The sequence below is a fragment of the Carcharodon carcharias genome, chromosome 4 (genome assembly GCF_017639515.1).
Source record: "Carcharodon carcharias isolate sCarCar2 chromosome 4, sCarCar2.pri, whole genome shotgun sequence".
NCBI lineage: Eukaryota > Metazoa > Chordata > Chondrichthyes > Lamniformes > Lamnidae > Carcharodon > Carcharodon carcharias.
Genome location: NC_054470.1, coordinates 121,368,476 through 121,382,886, shown reverse-complemented (window position 1 = coordinate 121,382,886; position 14,411 = coordinate 121,368,476). Strand labels below are relative to the sequence as shown.

The following is a 14,411-nucleotide window of genomic DNA, read 5'->3' as shown; positions in this document are numbered from 1 at the left end:
ATCAAGATGCCAACTAAGTAAATAAAGCCACAAGATTCCTCAGGTTTGGAACAAACAAAGATAAACTTTACTGTACAGGTAAAGAAAGATTAAACAATTTACAATATCTGTCTCATACTTTAACATTCAGAGTAAGAATGAGGTAACATGTGAATTAATCAGCACACAACAGATGACAGATGCGACCAAAACAGATTCCATGGTTTTCTCAACAACCCACCAGGACATTTGTCACATTGTGAGCCAACCAATCTCACTGAAACCTTGTCTTTTCACTAGGGTTTCCAATCTCCACCTTTAAAGATCTCACCTTGGAATTCTCTCAAAAAGTCTCTCCCAATTGGATGCATTCAACAATGAACTGCTTTGCAGGGTTTAAATCTCACCTTCCGAGATTCTTTTCCCCTAGATCTGAGTACAGTCAAGCTTCACCTTCCAGGCACAGTCTCAGATCTTTGGCCATGCCAAGCAGAACACCACTGATTCAAAAGGTACCTTTTCCCCAACAGCCTGCAGCACCAACCTTCGGCTCTCTTCTTGGATCTTCAGGGTTCCTCTCTTGCTGCTTTGCTTAAAGTCTGCTCCCTGCAGCTCTTTCTTGAATTCAGAGCCAATTACTCTGTTCCTTCCTTTAACTTCATTGAAGTTACCTATTTCTGTCCTCTGGCTTTTATCCCTTGACTGGGACTGCCTTTTGGGACTTTCTCCCTGGCCTTCTCCCAAGTCCTGCTCTCTGGGACACCTACAATATCTTGGCGCTCTGTATCAGCTCATCTGATCTGCAGTTTCATGCTGTTCTGTTACTTTTTGTCTGCGCAGATGTGCAGGGCCAGTCCCTGGCCTGAAGAGTGTTAAATAACCAAACTGCGCATGTTCCCAACAGGCACATGTGCAGGAGGCCCGAGGTTCGTCGGGAACCGGAGATCCTAACCTACAAAGCTATGCGTAGGTTTCTTAACACCGCTTGATCTCACATATCTTGGACTTCTAATCAGGGATGTTACTGAGTTTGCAGCTTTTGGGGCTGCAACAACTTCCTTTGGAGTAGTTTTCCAGCTTTTGCTAGTTCTTTAGCTTGGTATGTATAATTCAGCTAGATTTTCTAGCAGGGTCAAGATTTGGTTAATTGCAAATATAACACTGAATTACAGAAGAACTCTTTTTTATTTCCCATTAATACCTAAGCGAACTGGTTAATATTTGTATCTCCAAGCAGAATATTTTTCATATTGGGTACATGGCAATACAATTTCTAGATTGGAAAAATAACACTAGTGTCAGCCCTGACTCAGTAGCACCTCTCCTGTCTCAGAGCTAAAAAGGTTGTGGATTCAAGTCCCACTCCAGAGACTTGAGCACAAAACCTATGCTGACAATCCCAGTCAGAGATGCAGTCTTTTTCAGATGAGACATTAAGGGTCCATCTGCTCTCTCAGATACACATAAAAGATCCAGGTATTGCATCCCCTGAGTAACATCAGTAAAAAATAGACTGTCTGGGTAATTGTCACATTTTGGTTTGTTGCAGCTTGCTGTGCACAGGTTGGCTGCTGTATTTCCTACGTTACAACAGTGACTATACTTCAAAAGTACCTGATTGGATGCAAAGCACTTTGGGAACATGCTGAAGTCTTGTAAGGCACTATATAAATGCAAGTCTTGTAGTGGCCTTATAATGAGGATTCCCCAGCCCTGTTTGCATGTATACAGAGCTGTACACCAGTTTAGTTGGATTTTTCCCAGTATTTGTACAATTATTCTTACTTCAATAAGTGTGCATGGCAAGTAGTCACAACACTGAATGAATAAATTGAGATATCATGCAAAAATTACAGGACACTGATGCAGCAATATCATATTCTTTCCTAGCTATTAATAACTGCCACTGTCTTTCAATACTAATATGTACATTATTGCATCAAGTGTTTATTACAGAAACAGTAAGATCAAATCTTTTTTATTGCACAAAGTAACCATTGGAACACAGAGGGCAAACAAGTTGAGCAAAATCAACTAATTATTCCCAGAAACCAAAACTGACCCCCAATGGATAACATAATAGATAACGTCAAATTATAATTAGTTTTAGTCCTTCTACAGTATATAAAGTAGCAGCTTTTTCACGACATATAATTCATGAATATTGCTGCAATGTACAACCCTCACAAAACATGTAAAATGTTCTAATCTATAGGAACAGATTGAACCTCTACAATCTTTCCTAAAGTGACAATTTACACAATGCTTATTGGTTTGTGACTAGCAATGGGAAACACACTGAAAGGACATTAAAGCAATGAAAAGGCCTGCACTGGTAAAGTACACACACTGCTGGTCAGCAAACAATAATCTTCCTAATCCAAAATCTATAAACCGTGACAGAAGACTACTGCAGAACACAACAATAAAAAAAGATACCTTTTGCCTTTTTTGTTCTCTAGCAGCAAACTTTAGCTCCAGTAGTTTGTCATCAGCAACACGTTCCATTAATTTTCCACTTGTTTCTTTCAGGTTCTCCTTCAATAACTTTATCTCAGCTCTCTGAGTAGTAACTAGGTATTCTAAATCACTGGAGGAATCATGATGCATCTGCTGGTTGAACAAAATAAAAGGATTTCACTGACGAGGCCATTCAAATCATTTTGGATATGTATCAGGATACAGAAACCAGACATGAGATATTATACAATTTACTACCAAAATCAGATTATACAAATCAGCTAAGATCAAAATGGGAAGAAGAATGGATCAAAGAATATCCAAAAAACTTACAATTTCACTACGTAGATTTAAAGGTTTGTTTCTCTAAAAACCAACTTGGTTAGTTTAAAAAAAACACAGCCAAGGCGTGATTTAGAATTTGTTAATACACTGTTCTCGTGATGAAATCTTATGATCTTCCACCAGACTCCCCACCAATGGATACATTCACAGTAAATGCTTCATGGTTCGGAGGCTCAGGACAGAATAAAACAGAGACAGATGTATATCCAAAACTGATGCTTCAGTACCTAGGTTGATTCATCTCCTTAACTGGTGAGTCAATTTTGCAGAGGAGAAACCAAATACCCCTGAAAAATTTATAAAGCATAAAACACCCCAAGCAATTGCTTTAAGAGAAATCTCCATTTTTCTTTAGTTTTCCATATTTAAAACTAGATATGCCCAATTTAACGCTAAAGGGGAGATGGTGGCGTAGTGGTAATGTCACTGGACTAGTAATCCAGAGACCCAGGTTAATTAATGCTCTGGGGACAAAGGTTCAAATCCCACCATGCCAGCTGGTGGAACTTAAATTTAATTAATAAAATCTGGAATTGAAAGCTAGTCTCAGTAATGGTGACCATGATAACTATCATCATTTGTCAGAAAAAAATTCATCTGGTTCACTAATGTCCTTTAGGGAAGGAAGTCTGTCATCCCTATCTAGTCTGGCCTACATTTGACTCCAGATCCACAGCAATGTGGTTGACTCTTAACTGCCATCTGAAATGGCCTAGCAAGCCACTCAGTTCAAGGGCAATTAGGGATGGGCAACAAATGCTGGCCTTGCCAGTGACATCCACATTCTGAAAAAGAATACAGAAAAAAAACTCTAACGGTGCACAGAAAATATAAAACTGATCATTAGGAACATAGGCATAAGGAGGCCATTAAGTCACTCGATCCTGTTCTGCCATTCAATTAGATCATGACTGGTCCGAATCTTAACTCCATCTACCTGCCTTGGTTCCATAGACCTTAATACCCTTACCCAACAAAAGTCTATCAATTATTTTTAGTGTGGAGTAAAATCCTTCACTGTTGTTTGGTCATTTCAGCTGCTAATCATCAAGGGATAGCACCTCAAATTTCTCCAAAAAATCCTTGCACACATTAGGGGTATGTGCTTTCCATACACAAGATAAGCTTATAAATGTACAAACTAAATCAAAGCTTTGAAGGCCTAACCCCACAGCAGTGAAGACTAGTAGCTGAAGTGACTGTAAAATGACCAGTTTACTGCACATCTCTAATCACAAAATTTTCAACACTTGATTTCTTTTCTTTGGCTACAGATCTGCAAGTTCAGGAATTTTTTGGATTAATTGCATTTTCACACCCATTGTAAAATCCCAGATTTCTTAATGATGGTTTCACCCTCGATAGGATCTCCAATTAATGTTATCAGAGTTACAACAGGATAATTATATTAAGGTATAGTTATGTGCAACTCACTGCAGGCCACCAGATGCCAAAATTCTATTTGCAAGTATAGCTTTTTTGCTGAGATGTAATCATATCAACTTTTGTCATTTAACCCTATTTGTTTCCTTTTCTCTACAAAGAGCCTCTTATTTCAGCATTGAGTCAATTGAATCTGTTCTGATATTAATCCTGATAAATGGCCAGTGCAAGGATTGACAAGCTGAGAAGAACAATCGGGATTATCAATTAAAATGTTCAAAATGTTACTTTCAACACCAAGGTCCAAATTTGTTAGCTTATATATAGTTATGCTTACGCTGGGCACATCTCAAACATGTTTTAATTTGCAGCAGTTTATTTATGTGTTAAAGGCATAGACTTTGTCTTAAACTGAACACCCACAAGTAGTCCCTTATGGAATTAACACAGGGCTGAAAATCAATCCAGGTATTTTGAAGTATAGCATAGCACTGTTTGCTCCATAAAAAGGCAGTATCCATTTTGCTGCTCTATATGGACTTGATTTTAGAGCTGCAAACAATTAAAGCTCCAGTCTGCTTCCATTCATTGTACAGGTCACAACTTGCCTATCATGGTGCCAATATGGTCAAAGCAGAGGAACCAAACCCCACAGGGCTACTCAGAAATTACACTGCAACAAGCCAATCCATATATTTGTTTAGGTGGCTATTACAAACATGCACAAAAATGTAGGCATATATCTACCTCTACTGGCTCTTGGTAAATTAAATAAAAGGATCCCTAGTGAAGGAATTAGCTTTTGTACAGTTACAAAATTCCAATCCCTAAAATAAAATCGTGTTCAGCAATCTGTGCTGAAATATGCTCCTCAAAATTCAATAATACATTTTTAGAGAAATGAAATAGTTTTGTTGTGTTTTAATGTAGCATTAACCTTTGCAATGTCAAATCAGAGGAAACCAACCAAAAACCCAAGTCCTACAGTGCCTTGAAACCATGTACCATTTTCTGTGCAGGATATAGTACTGCACAAGTTCCGTTGTCACACGGGATATACTCCCTGATAAGTTAGCACCTCAGTCATATAAAAAAAAATGCTAATGCGCACTCTTCAATGTGCTAACTATGCATTCCGTAATAGTCTATAATTATTAAGAACTGACAAGCAGGGCTCAGCCACCTGTGCTTATCTGAAGCCAGGTAATGAAAAAACAACAAAGCTTTCATCGCCCCTCAATTGCTGATTGTATTATCAAAACTGTAGCAGAGGTTGGCATCTGGGTGTGACCTTGTTAACTGCTAGGGTAATTAAGTTTGTCCAATAGGGAAACAGGATGATAAATTATTAGTAAGAAGATTTTGTTCACATTTTATTAAATTGGCCTGTCAAAGGGTCGGCTATATTATCAAGGGTCTCATTTATTGGAGGCCAGCCATATTGCCACATCTGTTACAATTATTTATAATTTCAGCAGTTGAAACCAACTGAGTTAGGCATCCGCCATGTAAAGTAATTTACAAATTATCTGATGAGGGAGTGTTTTAGCTTTTCCTCATTTCTATCCTGCAGAAAGTGGTGCTGTAATTACAGAACACGATTTGGTTCTTTTGGGAACTTATCTTGCACTCGTAGTTGTAGTAAGATGCAGCAAGAACATATGGAGGAGCTGGTGCTTCTACTCCCTGAAGCTCGTGACCCGTCTGCCACGGAGCCCTTGAGCTGAATTTGAATGAGTGTGCGCCATGGTTAATGTTCTACACATGCACCGTTTATGCCACAAAACAAATCTGATCACTGTTAATTATGAAGCAACTATAATCAGGGCTTCACATCTGTGTAATGTGAAGCTCAGTAGGCTATATTCCAATAATGTATGACTACCTTTGGGTCATAAATTGCAAGCCATATTGTCTAGATAGTAGTTACTGAATTTAAAGTAACTCCTCTGACAGAGGCCTATCACAAGGACATCTTCTTTTCTCCTGACTTTATTATACCGCATTTTTTTTATCAGCTATTGACCAGAACATTTAAAGCATATGGCACGCATTCATTAAAGAACCGTAGTAGAGTGCTCGAGTCTAATGAAACCACTTGAGCCATAAAAAGCAGATTTAGTTAATTCAGATTTTATTCATCTATTTGAAATGCTGGACTGCAACATATTGTCTTGGGTTCTGCTGATGAGCAGCGTAGTGGAACACAGAATCAGTCGCTCCCCGGCAAAGATATTTCCTTGCAATGTACTGCAGTTAATAAACGCTAGAAAAATTCTAAAAAATCTTGTACCAATCCAATGACAATGACTGAGGATTTACTAACAAAACACAAATGTACTTGTAAAATCAACTTTAGTCAAACAATAACGATACAATTATACGAAACAATTATCCTAAACTCAGTTCAGCTAAGAACATAGCTCTTGTATATGCAGAGGAATCGTATGTGTCTATATTTAAAACTTCAAATGTCTTAGAGGTCCATGTTAATGGCGGTAAAAAAGAAAATCCTTTGCACTTATTAAGAGCTTATTAAAATCACTGTCCTTTCCAGATTTGTATCAAAAGTTTGAATTCTGAACAAACCTAACCATTTTCATCCTTTATTGCTGCATAATCCAATAACAATTTAAAATGAAAGTTAACAAATAAAACTGTTCATTATTATAATCTTGTATGGACAGTAACATCTAACTGTATTCAAAAAATTAAGTTTTTAAAAAGCTACAAAGAATGATAAAATAAATGCTTGAGCAAAATTCAATCATAACTTATTATGGATAAGCTTCGTATTTTGAGGTCATTCAGAATTAGGAAACTAATTGCAAAAGGATGTCACACATTTTAAGCAAAATAAGGAACAAAATTAAATAATTTCCAGCATTCAGTTAAATCTTATTTTGGAAGAAATTTCACCCATACTCCAGTTTACCCAAGTACATTCATTTTTATTACACTATTTTTGGTTGTGAATTTTTGTGCTAATTTTTAAAAACTACCCTTTTTGATACCTCAACTAACAAACTTCAAAATCAAATATGTCACAAAGTGTGAACATCAGGACAGAAAAATGGCCAGTCGCACTATTGGTAAATATAGTAACGCCTAGGACTCAATTTTTGATTGGGGATTGACCCTGGGACTTTCCTAATAAGCATGGCTCAGTTACTCATTGCACATTCTGGTTGAGGCCAGTGAGGAAATTAAACCCTGACTTTTACTGAAGGACTTCACCTCAAATATGTTAATTAGAGCAATTAACATTGGGTGTAATTTATCAAATAAGCAACAGCTACATATTGCAACCCATTTAAACATTTGATTCTATCTTTATAACTGACACTTTTTAAAATTTGGCCTCATGATATGAGTGATGCTGGCAAAAGTGCATTTATTGGCCACCCATATTTGAGAACATGGCAGTTAGCATTTTGCTAAACTGCTCAAACCTTTACCTGACATCACCCTTTTTTTTGGTATTCAGCAGGGATTCCAGGAATTTTAGCCCCATGATGAAGGAAAGAATGATCATATATTTACTAGTTATGATAGAGTGCAGAGTTCCTATGGTCTTGTCGTTCACCCTTCTTGATGGACAGGCCATATTTCAGGAAATACTATTGAGAAAGCTTTGAGCTGCTGCAGGGTATTTTGCAGATAACGCACAGTCACAGTGTGCTGGCAGTGATGGGCATGGTTACTCAGTTGAAGGCAGAGGCACCAATCAAGTGGTCTTATTTGGTGCCAAGCATCTTGAGTACTGTCACTTCTGCACCCATCCAAGTGACTGACAGTCATAGAATCATAGGCCAGAATTTTCCAAACCCTCATGTGAACTGAGATTTCAATGGCTCGCTTGCCCCACCACAAGGGAAGGCTGGAAAATTCTGGCCACAGAATCATAACAGCACAGAAGGCGGCCATTCAGTCCATGCCAGCTCTCTGTAGAGCAATCCAGTCAGTCCCAGTCCCCCACTGTATCCCTGTGGCTTTGCAAGATTATTTCCCCCAAGTGCCCATCCAATTTCATTTGAAAATTATACAGCAACTCCATTTCCAACATTCTCGTGGGCAGCAAGTTCCAGGTCATTACCACTTGCTGCAGAACAATGTTCCACCTCACATTCCCCTTGTATCTGTTGGCAAAAACATTTAATCTGTTTACCCTAGTCCTCCTACATTCAACTAATGATAACAGCTTCCTCCACCATTCAAGGTCAGGGAAAGGTGGCAAGATTTGTCTTTTAAAAAGTAAGTTGCTTCTCTTCAACATAAAGGTGTGATTGTGATCCAAAGGAGTGGCACTAGACCAACACAGAGAATTACTGCATAACTCTTTACTTGTAGTTCTCCACCAATACCAGGAGAGATTGCTCTTGCCACCTTTAGGAATTAAGCGTCAGCTGCGATTCTGGATAATGTGACAAGCTGCTGATCCATCAGGGATTTTAATATTTTATACAGGTTCCAACACCAAATGATTCATGGTCCAAAACGTTATTCCTGCGTCACTTTGACTCCAATACATTATCTACCTCGACTGTTGCACAGTGTGGGCTAAATAGTTCATCACCAGCTAGGCAGCTGAGCAATAACATGCATTTATATAGCACCTTCAACACAGAAAATGTCCCAAGGTACTACACAGAAAGATAAAAACTGACACTGAACAAAACAAAGAGATATTAGAACAAGTAACCAGGAGCTTGGTCAAAGAACTAAGTTTTAATGACAATCTTGAAGGAAGGAGGAGGAATGGACAGAGTTGGGAGAAGAATTCCAGAGCTGAAGGTACGGCTGCCATTGATGAGGAGAAGGGCGAGAGAGTTGCACAAGAGGCCAGAGTTAGAGGAATGTGGAATTCCTGGAGAGCTGTAGAGCTGGAGTAGATGACACAGATAGGGAGGGGTTAGGCCTTGGAAGGATTTGAAACCAAGGGTGAGAATTTTACCATTCCCAACAAGACGTGAAATTAACCCTGATTCAATGAAGAATGCAGGAGGGCATGCCATGAGCAACAGCAGGCTTACTTAAAACTGAAGTGTCAACCTGGTTACGCTACAGCACAGGACTATTTGCGTGCCAAACAGCGAAAGCAACATGCAAAAGACAGAGCTAAGCAATCCTACAAACAAGGTTCAAGTCTAAGTTCTGCAGTCCTGCCACATCAGTCATGAATGCTGGTGGACAATTAAACAACTATAGGAGGAGGCTCCACAAATATCCCCATCCTCAATGATACAGAAGCCCAGCAGATCAGTCCAAAAGACAAGGTTGAAGCATCTAAGGCTATTTTCAGCCAGAAGTTCCAGGTGGATGATCCATCTGGGCCTTCTCCTGAGGTCCCCGGTATCACAGATGCCAGTCTTCTGCCAATTTGATTCACTCAACATGATATCAAGAAATGGTTAAAGGCACTGGATACTGAAAAAGCTATGGCCCTGACAACATTCTGACAACAGTATGGAAGATCTGAGCTCCAGAACTAGCTGCGCCCCTAGCCAAGCTGTTCCAGTACAGCTACAACACTGGCATCTACCCGTCTGTGTGGAAAATTGCCCAGGTATGTCCTGCATACATATAGTAGGACAAACCCGAACTGGCCATTAACCGCCCCAACTGTCTACTCTCGATCATCAGTAAAGTGATGGAAGGTGCCAGCAACAGTGCTATCAAGTGGCACTTACACAGCAATAAATTACTCTCTGATGCTCAGTTTGGGTTCCGCCAGGGCCACAGCTCCTGATCTCATTACAGCTCTTGATCCAAACATGGACAAAAGAGCTGAACTCAAGAAGTGAGGTGAAAGAGACTGTCCTAGAAATCAAGGCAGCACCTGACTGTGTGAGGCATCAAGGAGCCCTAGCAAAACTGAAGTCAATGGGAGTTGCGGGAAAACTCTGCACTGGTTGGAGTCATACCTAGCACAAAGGAAGGTGGTTGTGGTTGTTGGAGGTCAATCATCTCAGTCCTGGGACATCACTCTGGAGTTCCTCAGTGTAGCCCCAGACCCAAATATCTTCAGCTGCTTCATCAACGACCTTCCTTCCATCATAAGGACAGAAGTGAGGTCATTCACTGCTGATTGCATCATGTTCAGCACCATTCACAACTCCTCAGATACTAAAGCAGTCCATGTCCATATGCAGCAAGACCTGGACAATACTCAGGCTTGAGCTGATAAGTGGCAAGTAACATTCATACCAGTGCAAGATAATGATCATATACAACAAGAGGGAATCTAGTCATCTCCCCTCAACACTAAATGATGTTAACATCGCTGAATCCCCTACCATCAACATCCTGGAGGTCACCATTGACCAGAAACTGAACTGGACTAGCCTTATAAATACTGTGGCTACCTAGAGCAGGTCAGAGGCTGGGATTCTGCAGGGAATAACTCACCTCCTGATTCCTCAAAGCCTGTCCACCACCTACAAGGTACAAGTCAGGTGTATAATGGAATGCTCCCCACTTGCCTGGATGAGTGCAGCTCCAACAACACTCAAGAAGCTTGACACCATTCAGGACAAAGCAGCTCGCTTGACTGGCACCCAATTCACCACCATAAACATTCATTCCCTCCACCAATGATGAACAATGGCAGCAGTGTGTACCATCTACAAGATGCACTGCAGGAATTCATCTAGGCTCTTTCAAAAGCCCCTTCCAAATCTGCAAACTATAACACCCGGAAGGACAAGGGCAGCAGACACATGGGAATACTGCCCACCTGCAAGTTCTCCTCCAAACCACACACCATCCGACTTGGAACTACATCACCGTACCTTCAGTGTCGCTAGGTTAAAATCCTGGAGCTCTCTCCCTAACAGCACTGTGGGTGTACCGACACCACATGGACTGCAGCAGTTCAAGACAGCTCACCACCACCTTCTCAAGGGCAATTAGGGATGGGCAATAAATGCTGGCCCAGCCAGCAATGCCCACATCCCGTGAAAGAATAAATTAAAACAAACATGAATCAGCATGGATTTCTTCAGGGATCAAGTAGAATAAAGTAGTGGGCTCAGTGATTACTTGTGCACATACCAGCAGAGGAATGAATGGAGAGTGACAGTGGAAAGCGTAGATCATTCAGCAGCAGTGGAGCAGATTCCAGAGCAGAATGGGAACGAGCAGAAACAGATCAGAGCTGGCTTAGTGTGCAGTGAGAAATTCCCTGGCAGAGGAGCCAAAACTGAGGACACAGCGGCCAGTAACAGAATAGAATGAAGCAATAAAGACTTCAAACAGACACTGAAGGTCACAACACACAAAGGGTGGTAAAAGTTTGGAACTCACTTCCACAAACTGTCATTGATGCTGGGTCAATTATTAATTTTAAGTCTGAGATTAAGAGATTTTTGTTAGACAAAGGTGTTAGGGGATACGGGCAAAGGCGTGTACATGGAGTTTTTTAAATACATTTATAGAGTGTGGGTGTCGCTGACTAAGCTAGTATTTATTGCCCATCCCTAATTCCAATTGAGGAGGTGGTGGTGGTGAGCTGCCTTCTTGAGCCGCTGCAGTCCATCTGGTGTACATACACCCACGGTGGTGTTAGGAAGGGAGTTCCAGGATTTTGGCCCACTGGCAGTGAAGAAACGGCGGTTTATTTCCAAGTCAGGCTTGGGGAGGTGGGGTGGGGGGGCTACTTCCAGGTGGTGGTGTTCCCATGTGTCTGTTGCCCCTGATCTTGTAGATGGTAGTGTTCGTGGGTTTGGAAGGTGCTGCCTAAGGAGCCTCGGTGAGTTTCTGCAGTTCATCTTGAAGATGGTACACACTGCTGCTACTGTGCATCAGGTGGGGAGGGATTGAATGTTTGTGGATAGGGTGCTGATCAAGCGGGCTGCTTTGTCCTGGATGGTGTCAAGCTGAATGAGTGTTTTTGGAGCTGCACCCATCCTGGCAAACAGAGAATATTCCATCACACTCCTGGCTTGTACCTTGCAGATGGTGGACAGGCTTTGGGGAGTCTGGAGGTGAGTTACTCACCACCGGATTCCCAGCCTCTAACCTGCTCTTGTTGCCACAGTATTTATATGGTTAGTCCAGTTCAGTTTCTGGTCAATGGTAACCTCCAGAATGTTGATAATGGGGGATTCAGCGATGGTAATTGAATGTCAAGTGGCAATGGTTGGATTCTCTCTTGTTGGAAATGATCATTGCCTGGCACTTGTGTGCTGTGAATGTTACTTGCCACTTGTCAGCCCAAGCCTGTATATTGTCTTGCTGCTTTTAGACATGGACTGGGTCAGTATCTGAGGAGTTGAGAATGGTGCTGAACATTGTGCAATCATAAACGAACATCCCCACTTCTGACCTTATAATGGCAGGAAGGTCATTGATGAAGCAGCTGAAGATGGTTGGGCCGAGGACACTACCCTGAAGAACTCCTGCATTGATGTCCTGGAACTGAGATGATTAACCTCCAAAAACCACAACCATCTTTCTTTGTGCTAGGTATGACTCCAACCAGCAGAGTTTTACCCCTAATTCCAATTGACTCCAGTTTTGCTAGGGCTCCTTGATGCCACATTCGGTCAAATGCTGCTTTGATGTCAAGGGTAGTCACGCTCACCTCACCTCTGGAGTTTAGCTCTTTTGTTTCAGTCACGGATCAATCATGATCTCATTGAATGACAAAACAAGCTCGAGAGGCTAAATGGCCTCTTCCTGTTCCTAAGATCCTCGAGCAGTGGAAAATTGCACTTTCGCCCAGAGGAAAAGTGGATTTCTGTCCAGGTCCAAGCAGTAAAGCTGAAGAAGCAGCAATGCATTTAAGTACAGTTAGAAGCCCAGCAGGCTATGGCAGCAGGTGTTCCATCATTCGTCCAGAATATTTATATCCATTTACAAAGAAATTATTCATTATGCAGAATTTACTGCCCTTGTACAAGGGTTTGCAGGCAGGGGGCCTTCCCACAGCCCTCCCACCTGCTCCCACCCTGTCCACAATTTTACGTGGGGCAGACGAGGCCTAAATGGCTACTTAAGGGCCGCTTCCCGATCAGCCTCAATGGCATCACCTCTAGCCCACCCAACCAAGGTCTGCCCCCACGCCCAAAGGTATTCCCTCCCTCCCCAGCCTCTTCATTAAGAACCCCAGCACCTACTCCCTACCCCCCCCCACCCACCCACCCAAGGTTTAACCTCCCCTTCCTGCAGGGGGAACAATCCCTACCCCAAACCCCACAGTTAGCTGGTCCTGGACTCCAGGACTTAGAAACTGGGGACTGTCTGTAGTCCATTCCTGGTCAATGCTGCCACTGACGTTGCTGGGAATACAAAACTGGCAACTAATTAAATTGGTCATGAGCTCTCTGATGAGGACTTCCACCCGAGTGGGAGAAGTCTCTTCTCCAACCAATTAACGTTCTTCGGACCATTAAATGGCTGTGGGGCTGCTGTGAATGGCAGGGATGCGTTCTCTGCCAACTCTTCAGGTTGCAGGACAGGAAACCCTGTCCACAGTTTCCAATGATAATAGATTAGCTTTCAACATGGTATTGCATGTACATTACATGCAAAATAAAGCAGCAATGATCAACAATGTGCAGGCATGTAGCTTTAAATTTCAACATAAAATTCTGCACAAGTGTACTAAAATAGTGCAGAACTTGAATATTGCTGAAAAGAGAAACATGTTGCTGAAGCTTTTCATCTTGCACTCATCAGCACAAACACAAGCATACCAAATTTCAAACCATCACAACTATTTATTCTATAAGAGAAAAGCTTGCTAATCAATTGGCAAGTCAACTCTGATTGGCTGAGGCATTGCCATGTGTTATGAGCCCAGCTGAGGTTACACCTGGACAAGGCTTGGCCTAAATAGCCAAGTGGTTATGGTACTGGGCTTGTAACCCCAAGATCAAGAGTTCAAACCTCACAATGGCAAACTATGGAACAATGTGACTTCATCTGAAACAGATGGAAACAGGTTTGTACTCGAAAGAGTATCAAGAGTTCAAATCTCACAATAGCAAACTATGAAACAATGTAACTTCATCTGAATAGGAACAGATGGAAACGTGTTTGTACTCGAAAGAGTTACACCTGGACAAGCCTGATCCCACAGTTGAACCCAGCTTGATATGTCCTAACTTTTAATTTGCTTGTTTAGACACGCAGAAAGTGGTTGCTGAACAGAGTAACTGGAGTCATAGAATCACAAAATTTTAAAAGCACAGGAGGTGGCCATTCAGCCCATCGTGTCTGCACCAGCTCTCCAAATGAGC

General features: G+C 41.5%; 1 protein-coding gene across 1 annotated transcript in view; it reads right to left on the bottom strand.

Annotated features, from left to right (window-relative positions):
* The window catches only part of cntln (centlein, centrosomal protein), a 391,318-nt gene that overhangs the window by 257,463 nt on the left and 119,444 nt on the right, over positions 1-14,411 (bottom strand). Inside the window, exon 10 of the mRNA XM_041185504.1 lies at positions 2,419-2,592. Coding sequence (XP_041041438.1) covers positions 2,419-2,592 — 174 coding nt within the window. The remainder of the gene's footprint in view (positions 1-2,418; positions 2,593-14,411) is intronic.